Source organism: Salvelinus sp. IW2-2015, linkage group LG7 (genome assembly GCF_002910315.2).
Source record: "Salvelinus sp. IW2-2015 linkage group LG7, ASM291031v2, whole genome shotgun sequence".
In the NCBI taxonomy this organism is placed as follows: Eukaryota; Metazoa; Chordata; class Actinopteri; order Salmoniformes; family Salmonidae; genus Salvelinus; species Salvelinus sp. IW2-2015.
Window position 1 is genome coordinate 32642783 of NC_036847.1, and position 18552 is coordinate 32661334.

Here is an 18552-nt window from a genome sequence, read left to right on the forward strand (position 1 = left end):
AGGATGAGGGTAGGGGCCTACAGTGAGACAGTGAAGGAAGGGCTGAGGTAGGGGGCCTACAGTGAGACAGTGGGAGGAGCAGGGGCTGAGGTAGGGGCCTACAGTGAAGGGACGTTGGAGAGGAAGGGGAACTGAGGTAGGGGCCTACAGTGAGACAGTGGGAGGGAGAGGGCTGAGGTGAGGCCTATCAGTGAGCCAGTGGAAGGAAGGGCTGAAGGGTAGGGGCTACAGTGAGACAGTGGAAGGAAGAGGACTGAGGTAGGGCCTCCAGTGAGACAGTGGGAGGAGAGAGGGAGGAAGGGGGCTGAGGTAGGGGCCTACAGTGAGACAGTGGAAGGAAGGGGGCTGAGGTAGGGGCCTACAGTGAGACAGTGGAAGGAAGAGGACTGAGGTAGGGGCCTACAGTGAGACAGTGGAAGGAAGGGGGCTGAGGTAGTGGCCTACAGTGAGACAGTGGAAGGAAGGGGGCTGAGGTAGGGTCCTACAGTGAGACAGTGGGAGGAAGGGGGCTGAGGTAGGGGCCTACAGTGAGACAGTGGGAGGAAGAGGGCTGAGGTAGGGGCCTACAGTGTGACAGTGGAAAGGAAGAGGAACTCTAACCTTGAATACAAACTGATATGAGCAGAAACAGCATATTCAGACAGAGAGAGGGGGAAAACAGGGCTAGGTCTGAGTGGGTGAAGTGGAGTGAGGTAGAGACATACATAGGGGGAACTCCCTGACTCAGACACTGACTGTAATAAAAAACAGACAGCAACAGGAACTCAGGAACTGGGTAATCAGACAGAGGCAGGCAGATGCAGGGTAATGTGGTGTTTCGCCCACTTACACCCCATAACTCTCCTAAGACTTTCACAATGTCTGTGGTTGCCTGAGGCCTAGGTCTACTGACTGGTTGGATTGGGGTACAGCATTATTCAGGACCTTTCTATAAGTTGTAAACCTATGCCAACACAAAACATAATTTGCCATAAAGTCTCCCTCTGTAGTATCTTGCGGTCGGAGGCCGAGCAGTTGTTATTCCAGGCAGTGATGAAACCAGTCAGGATGCTCTCGATGGTGCAGCTGTAGAACCTTTTGAGGATCTAAGGACCCATGCCAAATCTTTTCAGTCTCCTGAGGGGGAATAGGTTTTGTCGTGCCCGCTTCACGACTGTCTTAGTGTGCTTGGACCATGTTAGTTTGTTGGTGAGATGGACACCAAGGAACTTGAAGCTCTCAACCTGCTCCACTGCAGCCCCGTCGATGAGAATGGGGGCGTGCTCGGTCCTCTTTTTCCTGTAGTCCACAATCATCTCCTTTGTCTTGATCACGTTGAGGGAGAGGTTGTTGTCCTGGCACCACACGGCCAGGTCTCTGAGCTCCTCCCTATAGGCTGTCTCGTTGTTTTCGGTGATCAGGCCTACCACTGTTGTGTCATCGGCAAACTTAATGATGGTGTTGGAGTTGTGCCTGGCCATGCAGTCATGAGTGAATAGGGAGTACAGGAGGGTGCTGACCACACACCCCTGATGGACTCCTGTGTTGAGGATCAGCGTGGCGGATGTGGTGTTACCTACCCTTACCACCTGAGGGCGACCCGTCAGGAAGTCCAGGATCCTGTTGCAGAGGGAGGTGTTAAGTCCCAAGGTCCTTAGCTTATTGATGAGCTTTGAGGGCACTATGGTGTTGAACGCTGAGCTGTAGTCAATGAATAGCATTCTCACATAGGTATTCCTTTTTGTCCAGGTGGGAAAGGGCAGTGTGGAGTGCAATAGAGATTGCATCATCTGTGGATCTGTTGGGGTGGTCTGCAAATTGGAGTGGGTCTAGGGTTTCTTGGATGATGGTGTTGATGTGAGCCATGACCAGCCTTTCAAAGCACTTCATGGCTACAGCCGTGAGTGTTACGGGTCATTTAGGCAGGTTACCTTACGTGTTCTTGGGCACAGGCACTATGGTGGTCTGCTTAAAACATGTTGGTATTACAGACTCGGACAGGGAGAGGTTGAAAATGTCAGTGAAGACACTTGCTAGTTGGTCAGCGCATGCTTGCAGTACACATCCTGGTAATCCGTCTGGCCCTGTGGCCTTGTGAATGTTGACCTGTCTAAAGGTCTTACTCACATCGGCTGCGGAGACTGTGATCACACAGTCTTCCGGTACAGCTGGTGCTCTCATGCATGTTTCAGTGTTATTTGCTTTGAAGCGAGCATAGAAGTAGTTTAGCTCGTCTTGTAGGCTTGTGTCACTGGGCAGCTCTCGGCTGTGCTTCCCTTTGTATTCTGTAATGGCTTGCAAGCCCTGCCACATCCGACCAACGTCAGAGCCGGTGTAGTACGATTCGATCTTAGTCCTGTATTGATGCTTTGTCTGTTTGATTGTTCGTCAGAGGGCATAGCGGGATTTCTTATAAGCTTCCGGGTCCCGCTACTTGAAATCAGCAGCTCTAGCCTTTAGCTCAGTGCGGATGCTGCCTGTAATCCATGGCTTCTGGTTGGGGTATGTACGTACGGTCACTGTGGGGACGATGTCATCGATGCACTTATTGATGAAGCACTCGGCGGTTCCGTTCTCTTAGCTTGTGTGGCCTACCACTTTGCAGCTTACAGTTGACCATGGCAGCTCTAGCAGGCCAGAAATTTGATGAACTGAGTTGTTGGAAAGGTGGCATACTATGACGATGCCACGTTGAAAGTCACTGAGCTCTTCAGTAAGGCCATTCTACTGCCAATGTTTGTCTATGGAGATTGCATGGCTGTGTGCTCGATTTTCTTGGTTGACCAACAGCCTATCGACCAAACAATCGACCAGTCGACTAATTCGGGTCAGCTCCACTCCATTGGGTCAAGAGTAGCCAAATATCTCAGCATTTCCTGTAGTATTACTGTTACCTTATGCTCCACCTTACAGTAGACCATGGCTTCATTGCTGTTGTCATAACAAGCTAACTTCCCCAAAGTCCTGTGATGATCAGTGATCACAGCAATCTAAGGATGGCTTGTCAGGATCACTGCTTCTGTTACTCCCATCCTCATTCCCCTCTGCTCGCCGGACCGTGAAAACTAAACAACTAACGGGAAACGGTTTGTTTACAGGAGATGAGTGTGTGTGTGTGTGTGTGTGTGTGTGTGTGTGTGTGTGTGTGTGTGTGTGTGTGGTGTGTGTGTGTGTGTGTTTTGTGTGTGTGTGTGTGTGTGTGTGTGTGTGTGTGTGTGTGTGTGTGTGTGTGTGTGTGTGTGTTTGTATATGTGTGATGGTGTGTTCAAATGAACCAAAACCAAGCCTATGTGAAGCCTGTAATTAAGATTATCTAGTGAATGCTGATACTATGGAAGAAACTACATTACTTTACAGCATGTCTGATTTCAGCGGCTGGTCAATAGCAAAAGGGATCCATTCTGTTCTGTCTGTTATATACACAACATGGTCTGCTGGAGTGGGGAGGAAAGGGATTACCCCATTTTTATTTAACCTTAATTTAACTAGGCAAGTCAGTTTAGAACAAATTCTTATTTACAATGTTAGCCTGCCCCGGACGACGCCTGGCCAATTGTGCCCCACCCTAGTGGAAACTAGTGGAGTGAGTGAGTGAGTGAGTGAGTGAGTGAGTGAGTGAGTGAGTGAGTGACAGTGAGTGAGTGAGTGAGTGAGTGAGTGAGTGAGTGAGTGAGTGAGTGATGAGTGAGTGAGTGAGTGAGTGAGTGAAGTGATTTTCAGATGTTTGTACACCACTCTATCTTTCTTTTGATCATCTTATCTAGACCACAGTACTGTAAAGTCAAAACTATTTATCCATCAAACCATAGTGGTAAAACAATGGTCAGAGATGGAGAAAAGAACATCTGACATTCCACAACCATAAATTAGAATCACCACACCAGCATGGAGAGGATGCAACCTCCTCCCACACACACACACAGTTGCCTGATCCCTAGCATGGAGCCCATATGCTAGGCAGACACAGCAGCTCTGCTACAGACCAAGAACAGCATTAATACAGAGATCATAGAGGACCAGCATTATACAGAGACATAGAGGACAGCATTAATACAGGAACCATAGAGGACAGCATTAACACAGGGACCATAACACAGAGATCATAGAGGAAGCATTAACACAGAGACATAAACACAGAGACCACAGAGGACAGCATTAACACAGAGACATAATACAGAGATCATGAGGACGAGCATTAACACAGAGACACAGAGGACAACATTAACACAGAGACCATAATACAGAGATCATAGAGGACAGCATTTAACACAGAGACCATACACCCAGAGACCACGGAGGACAGCATTAAACAGAGACCATAATACGAGATCATAGAGGACAGGCATTAACAACAGAGCCAATAGAGGACAGCAATTAATACCAGAGACCAATAGAGGACCAGCATTAATTTACAGAGGTGACCATAGAGGACAGCATTAATACAGAGATCATAGAGGACCGCATTATACAGAGAACCATCAGAGGACACATTAATACAGAGATCATAGAGGACAGCATTAATACAGAGGATCATAGAAGGACAACATTAATTACAGAAGATCATAGAAGACAACATTAATACAAGAGACCATAAGGGGACAGCATTAAGACAGAGCCAATAGACGGCCCGGACAGCATTATACAGAAGATCATAAGAGGTACAACATTAAAACAGAGATCATAGAAGACAACATTAACACCGAGACCATAGAGGACAGCAATTATACAGAGACCATCATTCAGAGACCATAGGAGGACCGCTTAAGTACAGAAGATCATAAGACAACATTAATTACAGAGATCATAGAGGACAAAATTAATACATAGGACCATAGAGGGACAGCAGTAACACAGGACCTTTAGAGGACAGCATTAATACAGAGACCATAGAGGACAGCATTAATACAGAGATCATAGAGGACAACATTAACACAGAGATCATAGAGGAGATAACCCATTGTTCTCCAAGATCAAGACACATGGCTCTCTTTGACCCTCCGGTCCTCAACGTGACTTAATAGTGGTCAACCCCTGTAAATTATGGTAACAGGATGTGTGACTCTGACAGATTTAGCTTCTTCTCCTATTTATAGCCTCTCTGTTAGGCTTTACCCTATTTAATCCACCCATGTAACATGTAACATTCAGCTTGACAATAGTAATACATTCAGCTTGACAAACGTAACACATTCAGCTTGACAATAGTAACACAATCAGCTTTGCATATACTGTTTGAAGTAGAAGTAACCCTGAGGTGTTTGACTGTAGGTTGTTTAGTGTCAATGGATGCAAACAACAGTTTTTTTATACAAAGACAGAAAAGGCTTGTTATGTGCAATATGGAGACTGTTAGGTCCTTTTGACTTGTCTTCCTGTGTTAAAGTGCCTTCAACATGTCTATTTTACCTCTTGGTGATGTCATTCGGAAACATAATGTTAACTTTCCCTGCTATGCGGACGACACACAGCTGTACATTTCGATGAAACATGGTGAAGCCCCAAAATTGCCCTCCCTAGAAGCCTGTGTTTCAGACATAAGGAAGTGGATGGCGGCAAATGTTCTACTTTTAAACTCGGACAAAACAGAGATGCTAGTTCTAGGTCCCAAGAAACAAAGAGATCTTCTGTTGAATCTGACAATTAATCTTGATGGTTGTACAGTCATCTCAAACAAAACTGTGAAGGACCTTGGCGTCACTCTGGACCCTGATCTCTCTTTTGACGAACATTTCAAGACTGTTTCAAGGACAGCTTTTTTCCATCTACGTAACATTGCAAAATCAGAAACTTTCTGTCCAGAAATGATGCAGAAAAATTTATCCATGCTTTTGACACTTCTAGATTAGACTACTGCAATGCTCTACTTTCCGGCTACCCGGATAAAGCACTAAATAAACGTACGTTTGTGCTAAACACGTCTGCTAGAATCTTGACAAAAAATGTTATCATATTACTCCAGTGCTAGCCTCTCTACACTGGCTTCCTGTTAAGGCTACGGCTGATTTCAAGGTTTTACTACTAACCTACAAAGCATTACATGGGCTTGCTCCTACTTATCTTTCCGATTTGGTCCTGCTGTACATTTTACCTTTATTTAACTAGGCAAGGCCTCCTTATTGTCCCTATAATTTCTAAGCAAAGAGCTGGAGGCTGGGCTTCCTCCTATAGAGCTCCTTTTTTATGGAATGATCTTCCTATCCATGTGAGAGACACAGACTCAGTCTACACCTTTGTCTTTATTGAAGACTCAACTCTTCAGTAGGTCCTATGATTGAGTGTAGTCTGGCCCAGGGGTGTGAAGGTGAACGGAAAGGTACTGGAACGACGAACCGCTCTTGCTGTCTCTGCCTAGCCGGTTCCCCTCTCTCCCTATTAACCCTATTACAGGGGCTGAGTCACTGGCTTACTGGTGCTCTTCCATGCCGTCCCTAGGAAGGGTGCGTCACTTGAGTGGGTTGAGTCACTGACGTGATCTTCCTGTCCGGGTTGGCGCCCCCCTCAGGTTCGTGCCGTGGGGAGATCTTCGTGGGCTTTACTCGGCCTTGTCTCAGGGTAGTATGTTGGTGGTTTGAAGATATCCCTCTAGTGGTGTGGGGGCTGTGCTTTGGCAAAGTGGGTGGGGTTATATCCTGCCTGGTTTGCCCTGTCCGGACGGGGCAACAGTGTCTCCCGACCCTTCCTGTCTCAGCCTCCAGTATTTATGCTGCAATAGTTTATGTGTCGGGGGGCTAGGGTCAGTCTGTTATATCTGGAGTATTTCTCATGTCTTATCTGGTGTCCTGTGTGAATTTAAGTATGCTCCCTCTAATTCTCTGCTCTCTCCCTCTCTCTTTCTCTCATAGGACCTGAGCCCTAGGACTGCCTGGCCTGATGACTCCTTGCTGTCCCCAGTCCACCTGGTCGTGCTGCTGCTCCAGTTTCAACTGTTCTGCCTGCGGCTTTGGAACCCTGACCTGTTCACCAGATGTGCTACCTGTCCCAGACCTGCTGTTTTCGTCTCTCTCTCTACCGCACCTGCTGTCTCTAACTCTGAATGATCGACTATGAAAGGCCAAATGACATTTACTCCTGAGGTGCTGACCTGTTGCACCCTCTACAACCACTGTGATTATTATTATTTGACCCTGCTGGTCATCTATGAACATTTGAACAACTTGGCCATGTACTGTTATAATCCCCTCCGAGCCTAGTTCCTCTCTAGGTTTCTTCCTAAGTTCCTGCCTTTCTAGGGAGTTTTTCCTAGCCACCGTGCTTCTACATCTGCATTGCTTGCTGTTTGGGGTTTTAGGCTGGATTTCTGTGTAGCACTTTGTAACATCAGCTGATGTAAAAAGGGCTTTATAAATACATTTGATTGATTGACCCTGCTGGTCATAAATACATTTGATTTGATTGATTGACAGGATCTACTGGTGATTGTATCATTAAGATAACTAGTGTGGTGTATAAACAACACACTCTCAATTAGTAATATGTTAGGACTATTGCAGCTTTAATTCTGGGTCTAAGCTCATATGACTCACTGTTCTTCAGACAAATAATAACCATGTAAAATAACAGGACGGCTGAGAGTTGCTCATCTAATGTCTATAAAAATATTTTATGTCTGAGTCAAAGAGTACTTGTCAGATAAATCTGAGTTGAAAAAGTCATCCTCATAGTCAGTCACAACTCACACAGATAAAATGCATTCTGAAGAATCGCTGCCAAACTCATCGATTGAAACGTTGTATCAGTTGTCCTGTTGGAACGTCTATACATCATCTGATAATGATACAATAACTTTGCATAGTTTTAAACTGTCTACATTGTTACATTGTTACAACCTGACTGTACACCCAGTTACTGTTACTGTATTCTCACTGTGCCATATAACAATACGTTTATAAAATGTGATCATTATTTTTACCTTTTAAAAGCGTTGGTCCAACAATCCTGAGGACTTCACCACAGCACCTCGTTGAAGAAATGTGCGGAGTCTTTCTCGGGTCACATGTGTGACGGGTATTGGGGCGTTTCGTTCTATGGTGGGACGTCTGTCCTCGGATCAATCCGTTCTCTAGAAAGAGAGAGGAGCGTGCTGCGAAGTTTTAGAATTTTAACAGATTTTTTGTCTTTGACTGGGTATAGTTTCTGGACGAGTTTTTGAAAGAATAACAAAGTAAACTCTAACTTCGTTTTGGATAATTCCTCCTTACGTTTTCACTTTTTTGTTTGTTTGTCCAGACACGCTCTGCCCCATTGACACAGACAGGACTCTCGGAGGAGGGGAAGGGGTATTATACGACTGAAAGGGGACCTCGAGAAGAATAGCCGGAGGAAAGAAAAGTTTATGGGAGGGGCAGAGACCGGTGGACAGCTGGCTGGTAGGACTGGCTGGTAGGACTGTGTGATGGAGCATGCCTCTTGAATAATACAATGACATACAACTCAAATGCGTGACATGCATCCACAATTACATCACATTTTTTTTCATGCTATTTTGACTAGTTCTAATATATATATATATATATATATGTATATATACATATAAAGGTATTTAAATTCAATGAAGGAGGAGGATGGATTGTAGAATACATTAAAATCAATTAAAAAACCCAACCCCCAGAGCACACAAATGCCCCACGGAGCATCTTGACCAGATCAGACCCGCGAGCATCCCTTCACTTGCCTGGTCGGGGCGGAGAGGGAGAGCAAGCCTGTCGCTATAGCTACCATGCCCTCCCCCCGCCTCATCACTCCAGATGGCCAGCTTTCTTCTCTCGTCCCGTGATGGAATGAAAAGATCGGCTAATTAAACAAAGTCCCATATCCCTGTGAAAGACCGAAGAGCCCTTGGGGAACAGTTGAGCGCAGGAGAGCTGGCCAGGCCAAGTATTGATTCTCACAGTTGTTGTCCCCTAGATTCTACAACACTAGGGTTATTTAAACGAGAATGTTTGTAATCGTTGAAATCTTTATTGCTAAAAAAAGAAAAGGAACAACTACAACAACAACAGACAAACAAACAATTGAATTAAACGAATAGGACTAATACACATAACATCTGCCATTATGGGGGTTTAGCTATATGAGTAACAACTAAAAATAGAAAATAACTGCATTACATACAGAGAATTCACAGTTTCAGTCATTGGCCTGTGTCCAATAGTGGAGTAACTTAACATATGGCCTTTGAAAGAAATTAACAAATTAAAATGAACACACACACCACATTTTGACGCCATGCTGCTGTAAACCAATTGCGTGTGTTGAATACAGACTTCAAAACTAAAAGTGAATAATTTTTCTAGTAATATTATTTTAAAAAACGTAGAAAAAGAAAAACATCTATTCATAAATAAAATTGGATATTTGTCCTTAACATACACATTGTTTACAGTAGACCGAAACTCAGCAAAAAAAAGAAACAGCCCTTTAGCAGGACCCTGTCTTTCAAAGATAATAAGTAAAAATCCAAATAACTTCACAGATCTTCATTGTAAAGGGTTTAAACACTGTTTCCCATGCTTGTTCAATGAACCATAAACAATTAATGAACATGCACCTGTGGAACGGTCGTTAAGACACTAACAGCTTAGAGACAGTAGGCAATTAAGGTCACAGTTATGAAAACATAGGACACTAAAGAGGCCTTTCAACTGACTCTGAAAAACACCAAAAGAAAGATGCCCAGGGTCCCTGCCCATCTGTGTGAACGTGCCTTAGGCATGCTGCAAGGAGGCATGAGGACTGCAGATGTGGCCAGGGCAATAAATTGTAATGTCCGTCCTGTGAGACGCCTAAGACAGCGCTACAGGGAGACAGGACAGGACAGCTGATCGTCCTCGCAGTGGCAGACCACGTGTAACAACACCTGCACAGGATCGGTACATCCGAACATTACACCTGCGGGACAGGTACAGGATGGCAACAACAACTGTCCGAGTTACACCAGGAACGCACAATCCCTCCATCAGTGCTCAGACTGTCCGCAATAGGCTGAGAGAGGCTGGACTGAGGGCTTGTAGGCCTGTTGTAAGGCAGGTCCTCACTAGACATCACCGGCAACAACGTCGCCTATGGGCACAAACCCACCGTTGCTGGACCAGACAGGACTGCCAAAAAGTGCTCTTCACTGACGAGTCGTGGTTTTGTCTCACCAGGGGTGATGGTTGGATTCGCGTTTATCGTCGAAAGAATGAGAGTTACACTGAGGCCTGTACTCTGGAGCGGGATCGATTTGGAGGTGGAGGGTCCGTCATGGTCTGGGGCGGTGTGTCACAGCATCATTGGACTGAGCTTGTTGTCATTGCAGGCAATCTCAACACTGCGTTACAGGGAAGACATCCTCCTCCCTCATGTGGTACCCTTCCTGCAGGCTCATCCTGACATGATCCTCCAGGATGACAATGCCACCAGCCATACTGCTCGTTCTGTGCGTGATTTCCTGCAATACAGGAATGTCAGTGTTCTGCCATGGCCAGCAAAGAGCCTGGATCTCAATCCCATGAGCACGTCTGGGACCTGTTGGATCGGAGGGTGAGTGTCTACGGGGCCATTCCCTCCAGAAATGTCGGGAACTTGCAGGTGCCTTGGTGGAAGAGTGGGTAACATCTCACAGCAAGAACTGGCAAATCTGGTGCAGTCCATGAGGAGGAGATGCACTGCAGTACTTAATGCAGCTGGTGGCCACACCAGAATACTGACTGTTACTTTTGATTTTGACAACCCTTTGTTCAGGGACACATATTTCATTTCTGTTAGTCACATGTCTGTGGAACTTGTTCAGTTTATGTCTCAGTTGTTGAATCTTGTTATGCTCATACAAATATTTACACATGTTAAGTTTGCTGTAAATAAACGCAGTTGACACTGAGAGGATGTTTCTTTTTTTGCTGAGTTTATGATTTTTCACTCACATTCTTTATATGAAACCTACTGACTGGTTTTCCTACATTGCTTATTTGCCTTTTTCCACACAGTAAACAGTCCAGCAAGAGATGCATATCAGTCCTAGGAGTAGTCTTTTCAATAACTTGCTGCAGTGAAGTTGGTCCTCATCATATAGCTGTAGGATATGGATCGCAGTGGAGGCTGGTGGAGGGAGAAACAGGAGGATAGTTCATTGCAATGGCAGAACCATTGTGGTGAGGAGGTGAACAAGTGCACTCTTTGGACTCTTGGGTGAAGAAACTGGCCGCAGCCAGGGCCTGCGGGGGCTGATGGGAAGGGACGGAACGTCAAGTGGTCGTCACTGCCCAGACATCTGGTGTGCGCCTCAGGTTGTCCTTCACGCGTTACAAACTCAGGGACTTCTCTCTCCTGCTCCTCCCGGCGCCTGATCTTCCTCCTGCTCATACTGAAACATGACAGTAGATTCATTTCAAACATGGTCATAGCTCTCTCTGTTTTTTGTAAATAGTAAATACACAATTTGTTTTTCTCCCCGCTTATTGGTGTTTATTACATAGTGTGTGGATGTGTGTTTGGCGGTGTGTGTGCCTGGTGGTGTGTGTTTGGCGTGTGTGTTTGGCATGTGGCGTGTGTGCGTGTGTGTGTTTGGAGTGTGTGTCTGTGGTGTGTTGCTGGTGTGTGGTGTGTGTGTGTGTGTTGTGGTCTGGTGTGTGTCTGGTATGTGTGTGTGTGTCTGGTGTGTGTGTGTGTCTGGTGTGTGTGTGTGTGTGTGGTGTGTGTGTGTGTGTGTGTGTGTGTGTGTGTGTGTGTGTGTTGTGTGTGTGTGTGTGTGTGTGTGTGTGTGTGTGTGTTCTGGTGTTGTGTGTCTGGTGGTGGTGTGTGTGTTGGTGTGTGTGTGTGTGTGTGTATGTCTGGTGGGTTGTGTGGCGTCTGGTGTGTGTGTGTGGTGTGTGTCTTTGGTGTGTGTGTGTCTGGTGTGTGTGTGTGTCTGGTGTGTGTGTGTGTGTGTGGGTTGGTGTGTGTGTGTCTGGTGTGTGTGTGTGTGTGTCTGGTGTGTCGTGTGTGTGTGTGTGTTGTGGTGTGTGTGTGTGTGTGTGTGTGTGTGTGTGTGTGTGTGTGTGTGTGTGGGTGTGTGTGTGTGTGTGTGTGTGTGTGTGTTGTGAGTGTGTGTCTGGTGTCTGGTGTGGTGTGTGGTGTTGTGGTGGTGTGTGTCTGTGTTGTGTGAGTGTGTGTCTGGTGTGTGTGTGTGTGTCTGGTGTGTGTGTGGTGTGTGTGTGTGGTGGTGTGTGTTACCTCCAGTAGTATCTGCTGTCTCTTGCGTAGCTCAGTCTCCAGTTCCAGAGGAGGCTGTAGAGCCAGTTCCTGCTCTCTGTGCTGCTCCAGCCTCCTCTGTTCCAGGACTCGCTTCAGCTCAGGCTTCTCTCCTGGCAACAGACCTCTAAGTGGGCACAACAGACAATATATTCAGACATATTTACACTACTGCGCCAAGCTGGCCTGGATCCATCATAGTTGCTGGAAAGGACAATGTGAAACTAAATATCTAAGCCAGAAGAACGGTTCAGGTTGGCATGATTTGGGTGAAAAGAGTATTACATGCAGGGTGCTCAGTATCTCTCTCTCTCACACACACACACACACACACACACACACACAATATGTCTATAGCGTCATCTACAGTACTCAGTGTAAATCCTGGCATGCCATTACACTATGTACTGCATGTGTACAGAGGCACAAAAAAAAGTTCAAATGAACACACACACACACACAAACACTACCACTCGGTCTGTCCTTGTGGTGCTGGGAGTAAAGGCAGCATAGTTTAATAATACTAGACCTACACTCAGACACAATTATCTCTGCACCTTTCATTTAGTCTATGCTTCAGCAGATGAGATCTTTCTTAAAACTTTGGAGACGTATAATAGAGCCTTTTGTTGATTTCTGTGTATATTGTACGTTGTATGCAAGTGTTTTATTTCAACCCCACCGTTTGGTGCTGACCAACAGTTCGCGGTGCAGGTCGTGGTGACTGGGTGTCTCCACCGTGGAGCCGTTCAGCTTCACCCTGGGCTGCTGCAGCTGGGACTGGCTCACTTCCTGAACCTCACTACACTCTGTAGACTGCCGGGACAGGACGTCGCGACACACATAGTTCTCTACAGGAGAGAAAAGGGTAAAATATCTGAGAATTTGGCAAGTGGAGCGTTTTTCCAGATCTGTTTATGCGCTTGCCAACTCCAATGCTGTCATTGTCAGATACTTCCTTAAGTTGTCAAGAGAGCAGAAAAACAGACAAATCAAATCTAATTTTATTTGTCACATGCGTCGAACATCCTGGACCTTACAGTGAAGGGTCCAGCTTACTTACAACTCAGGCTACCACAAGTCAACTTGTACCATCAAATCTGAGATCACATCATTTCTGAATTGAATCAGTCTTAGCTGTTACTATAGATGTACCTTTTCTATGGTGCCGAAATCCTGGCCGCTGAGGAAGCACCTGAAAGGTGAGAGAGAAAAGAAAGGAAATCGGCCATTAATTAACTCCAGCAGAGTATAACAAACATGGTACTGCATGAAGTCTAGTAATATGATACAGTAGGGAACCACACATCCGCACCACACAGTACCAAGGGCATGGTGTAAAACATCAGAGAGCTAACGGAGAAATAAGTATTGAACCACTGACAATGAACCACATAGGTGCATTTTGTGGAGTGGAGTCTGAACATCCTATCTGATCACCAACTCAAGCATCTGCTCAGAAACACTGGATGTCTGGGTAATAGTTTCCTATAGTGTAAAACATCTTCCGTCACAGCACATTTTAATCAAACAATGTGCTATGTAATCATGTCTTCCCCGTGTTAATCAAGCTGCTTGTTGATTCACCCCGTGGGATCTAGGTTGTGTAATAAGGGATAGAAGAAGAGCAATCCCCGGCTAGGCTGCCTGCTGTGTTACTAACGCGTGAAGAAGAAGAGCAATCCCCGGCTAGGCTGCCTGCTGTGTTACTAACGCTGAAGAAGAAGAGCCATCCCCGGCTAGGCTGCCTGCTGTGTTACTAACGGGTGAAGAAGAAGAGCCATCCCCGGCTAGGCTGCCTGCTGTGTTACTAACGCGTGAAGAAGAAGAGCCATCCCCGGCTAGGCTGCCTGCTAGGTTACTAACGCGTGAAGAAGAAGAGCAATCCCCGGCTAGGCTGCCTGCTGTGTTACTAACGCGTGAAGAAGAAGAGCCATCCCCGGCTAGGCTGCCTGCTGTGTTACTAATGCATGCCGTCTCTATTTAGTCAAAGTGCTGTCACACGGAGGGAGCTCCTGTCAGAGCGCCAGGTCTTATTAACGGTTTGGCTCTAGACTCAAGGTTACCAAGCTTTCCCAGTCCCGTCCATTCTCAAGCTCATCATCATCATCATCACAGGAGCTTCAACTAAGGAGCTTCAATGTCATCATGATAATAATGCCATGGCCACCATCTGATGACAAAATCAACAAATATAAGGAGAAATCGTAGTATGCATGTGAAAACAAGCACCAAACTATTCGAACTGAACCATGTAACAGCCATGTAACAGCCTAATTATAAAACCTTTATGAAAGGGGACTTTATTGTAAAGTGTAACTATTGGAAGTATATAAATAGCTACCACAGCTGGTAGAGAGAATCAACTCATCACAAGACTGTCCCTACTAGTCCCGACACACAGCAGATTCCACTGTCAGCCACACCCAGTAGTTGAAATCAGATAACCCTACTCTCAGATATATAGTCACACTCTCCTTTGGAAGCAGGTCTCATGAACAGTATCATATTAACCAGAGGACAGATGGCAGACTGCAGTTGTCGTGACTGTTCTGTGACTGGCCTTTGACTCACAGACAGGCAAAGTAAAAGACAAAAACTAGCATCTTGCTCCAGGCCACAAACACTATGAACCCTGCAGGTCTACTACAGGTCTCTAGATAGTTTTTCGTGCTGGACTGATTATACTGCACCCATAATGTGTTGGGAAAAGACCGCTATTGGTCCTCCAGCCTATCAACTACCCAGCATGCTCTGTGCTGTGCCACGCTGTGCATGTATGTCTGTTTAGAACACGTCACTCTAAAGACTGTCAGGGACTATCTGCTATCTCTGGAACCAGAGTTATAAGCTGTACTGTCCTATTGCCCCCTCCCTCCCTCCCTGACCCATTTTAAAACCCACTTGGCCACCTCGTGGCCACCAGTGGATAACATCCGTGGTCGGACCTGAAGTGATTTTGATCATGGTCTGTAGGCTATAATTAACTCAAAGCCCATTGCTTGGTTATGACAGAAGGATAGACAACACACAAGTGATATAACATAGATAAATCCAAAGTAAAATTGGATTAAACAATGTAAAATTCTCCTAACTCAAAATGAAACATGTTATATAAACTTGATTATATTGAGTGATTATCCCTCATAGCCTGGTTCCTCTCTAGGTTTCTTCCTAGGTTCTGGCCTTTCTAAGGAGTTTTTCCTAGCCACCGTACTTCTACACCTGCATTGCTTGCTGTTTGGGGTTTTAGGCTGGGTTTCTGTATAGCACTTTGTGACATCAGCTGACGTAAGAAGGGCTTTATAAATACATTTGATTGATTGATTGATCTCTTATCCTTTGCCAAAAAAACACCAACATACACCTCCAGTCTACTGCAAAGAAATCCACATATGTCTGTCTGAAATCTTTTAGATTGCTCAAATCTTTTGATTGTTTGGATCAATCCACAAACTGTCTGTAATGCTGTACTACTGATTATGTATAGGCACAGTAGAGTTGTTTCTCTACAATATAACCCCATAACATTTTGACTATGCAGAAAGAAGCAACAGCATCCATAGCATCAATGCACAGTCAGCTTAGGTATCCATTCCTAGAAGGTCACAGATCAGTTTCTCTAGTGTGTTGATCAGAATCACCTGTCACTGTCAGTCAACACCATAGAATTGAATATAACACTAGTTTAATGTATCTCTATGGCCAGCACCCACCACCTATGACAGATGTCCAACAGAAAACCAGGCGTGACAGTTGAGCCACCAATTCAGAAAGGAGTTCAGATGATAATAAACAGACTCACTTTCTTTGCGTTGTATGACCCTTCCATGGCACGGTCGCTACGGTCCCCCGTTTCTATCACGCTACAAGGTCTCTCCCCTCTCTCTCTCTCTCTCTCTTATTCAATAGTCCATTGTCAAATGCCACACCCCTCTACACAGACAGGCGTCTGCTTCTTTGCAGCTCCCAAATCCAACATACTAGTGCTGTCGCTGAGGAGAAGACTGTACTGTTACAGTTGAATGATTTAAACTACCAGTCGTTGACACACAGTGGCAGTAGACAACCCCGATAATCCCATTACGCCATTCAAGATTAAGGGTACGTCCCAAATGGAACCCTATTTCTTATATAGAACACTATGTTTAACCAGAGCACTGGTCAAAAGTAATCTACTACATAGAGACTAGGGTGCCATTTGGGATTCACTCCCCCCTAGATAAGGACGTGGGATTAGCTAATTGCCTTGGACATCAATGCTGCTTTTAACCACTCCAAATTACAAAGGTAACGTAATGCAAAATGAACGAGTAGAGTTGCTATGCTGCTTTTATTAAACCAAAATAACATGGCGGTGATGGCAGTCCCCTTGGCAGCTTTGGGAGTCTACCCCTTGACGGCTGAGCCCTTTACTGCTGTCAAGTAAATAAGACAACATGGTCTAAGGACAAAGGCCTATATCAGTGGAGGCTGCTGAGTGGAGGACGGGTCATAATAATGGCTGGAACGGAGTGAATAGAATGGCGCCAAAACACATGGAAACCATGGAAACCACGTGTTTGATGTATTTGATACCATTCCGCTAAATCCGCTCCAGCCGTTACCACGAGCCCGTCTTCCCAATTGTATTTATTTTTTATTTAACCTTTATTTAAGCAGGCAAGTCAGTCAAGAACAAATGATTATTTTACAATGACGGCCTACCCCGGCCAAACCCTCTCCTAACCCGGCCAAACCCTCTCCTACCCTGGCCAAACCCTCTCCTAACCTGGCCAAACCCTCTCCTACCCCGGCCAAACCCTCTCCTACCCCGGCCAAACCCTCTCCTACCCCGGCCAAACCCTCTCCTAACCCGGACAATGTGGGCCAACTGTGCACCGCCCTATGGATTCCCTGATCACGGCCAGTTGTGATACAGCTCGGGATCGAACCAGGGCCTGTAGTGACGCTTCTAACACTGAGATGCAGTGCCTTAGACCGCTGGAGTCCAAAGGTGCCACCAACCTCCTGTGGCCTGTATGCTTTCAAGTAAATCAATACATACACTACTGTTCAAAAGTTTGGGGTCACATAGAAATGTCCTTGGTTTTTGAAAGAAAAGCAAATTCTCCATATATTAAAATAACATAAAATTAATCAGAAATACAGTGTAGACATTTTTAATGTTGTAAATGATCAACAGTGAAGAGGCGATTCCAGGATGATGGCCTTCTTGGCAGAGTTCCTCTGTCCAGTGTCTGTGTTCTTTTGACCGTCTGTCTATTCTGGGGGCCTCCCACTCCTCTTTCTATTCTGGTTAGAGACAGTTTGCGCTGTTCTATGAAGGGATTAGTACACAGCGTTGTATCAAATGTTCAGTTCCTTGGCAATTTCTCGGATGGAATAGCCTTCATTTCTCAGAACAAGAATAGACTGACAAGTTTCAGAAAAAAATATTTTGTTTCTGGCCATTTTGAGCCTGTAATCGAACTCACAAATGCTGATGCTCCAGATACTCAACTAGTCTGAAGAAGGCCAGTTTAATTGCTTCTTTAATCAGCCCACCAGTTTTCAGCTGTGCTAACATAATTGCAAAAGTGTTTTCTAATGATCAATTAGCCTTTTAAAATGATAAACTTGGATTAGCTAACACAATGTGCCATTGTACAACGTGCCATTTTATGGTCACCATAGCTGCACCCACCCGTAGCACGCGTTCCAGCAGGTATATCTCACTTGTCACCCCCAAAGCCAATTCCTCCTTTGGCCGCCTCTCCTTCCAGTTCTCTGCTGCCAATGACTGGAACGAACTACAAAAATCTTTGAAACTGGAAACACTTATCTCCCTCACTAGCTTTAAGCACCAGCTTTCAGAGCAACTCATAGATCACTGCACCTGTACATAGCCCATCTATAATTAGCCCAAACAACTACCTCTTCCCCAACTGTATTTATTTATTTTGCTCCTTTGCACCCCAGTATTTCTACTTTGCACACTCATCTCCTGTCAAATCTACCATTCCAGTGTTTTAATTGGTATATTGTATTTACTTCGCCACCATGGCCTATTTATTGCCTTTACCTCCCTTATCTCATCTCATTTGCTCACATTGTACATAGACTTATTTTTCTACTGTATTATTGACTGTATGTTTGTTTTACTTCATGTGTAACTCTGTGTTGTTATATGTGTCGAACTGCTTTGCCTTATCTTGGCCAGGTCGCAGTTGTAAATGGGAACTTGTTCTCAACTTGCCTACCTGGTTAAATAAAGGTGAAATAAAAATAAAAATAAAAATTGAACACAGGAGTGATGGTTGCTGATAATGAGCCTCTGTACGCCTATGTAGATATTTCATAAAAAAATCTGCTGTTTCCAGCTAC

At 45.3% G+C, this 18552-nt stretch overlaps 2 protein-coding genes across 2 annotated transcripts in view; both read right to left on the reverse strand.

Annotated features, from left to right (window-relative positions):
• LOC111966147 (innate immunity activator protein-like) overlaps positions 1 to 8310 on the reverse strand; it is a 21284-nt gene extending 12974 nt beyond the window's left edge. The window contains exon 1 of the mRNA XM_070444344.1: positions 7889 to 8310. The gene's annotated coding sequence lies outside the window, so the exon portion shown is untranslated. The remainder of the gene's footprint in view (positions 1 to 7888) is intronic.
• A 2867-nt stretch (positions 8311 to 11177) lies between these two features.
• Positions 11178 to 16169, reverse strand: LOC111966108 (protein FAM107B-like). The gene is made up of 5 exons (XM_023990530.2): positions 15992 to 16169; positions 13342 to 13381; positions 12869 to 13037; positions 12169 to 12313; positions 11178 to 11320 (listed from the first exon to the last, which is right to left on the reverse strand). The coding sequence occupies exons 1-5, from the start codon at positions 16016 to 16018 to the stop codon at positions 11267 to 11269; spliced, it is 435 nt and encodes a 144-aa protein (XP_023846298.1). The 5' UTR covers positions 16019 to 16169; the 3' UTR covers positions 11178 to 11266.
• Between the last annotated feature and the right edge of the window lie 2383 nt (positions 16170 to 18552).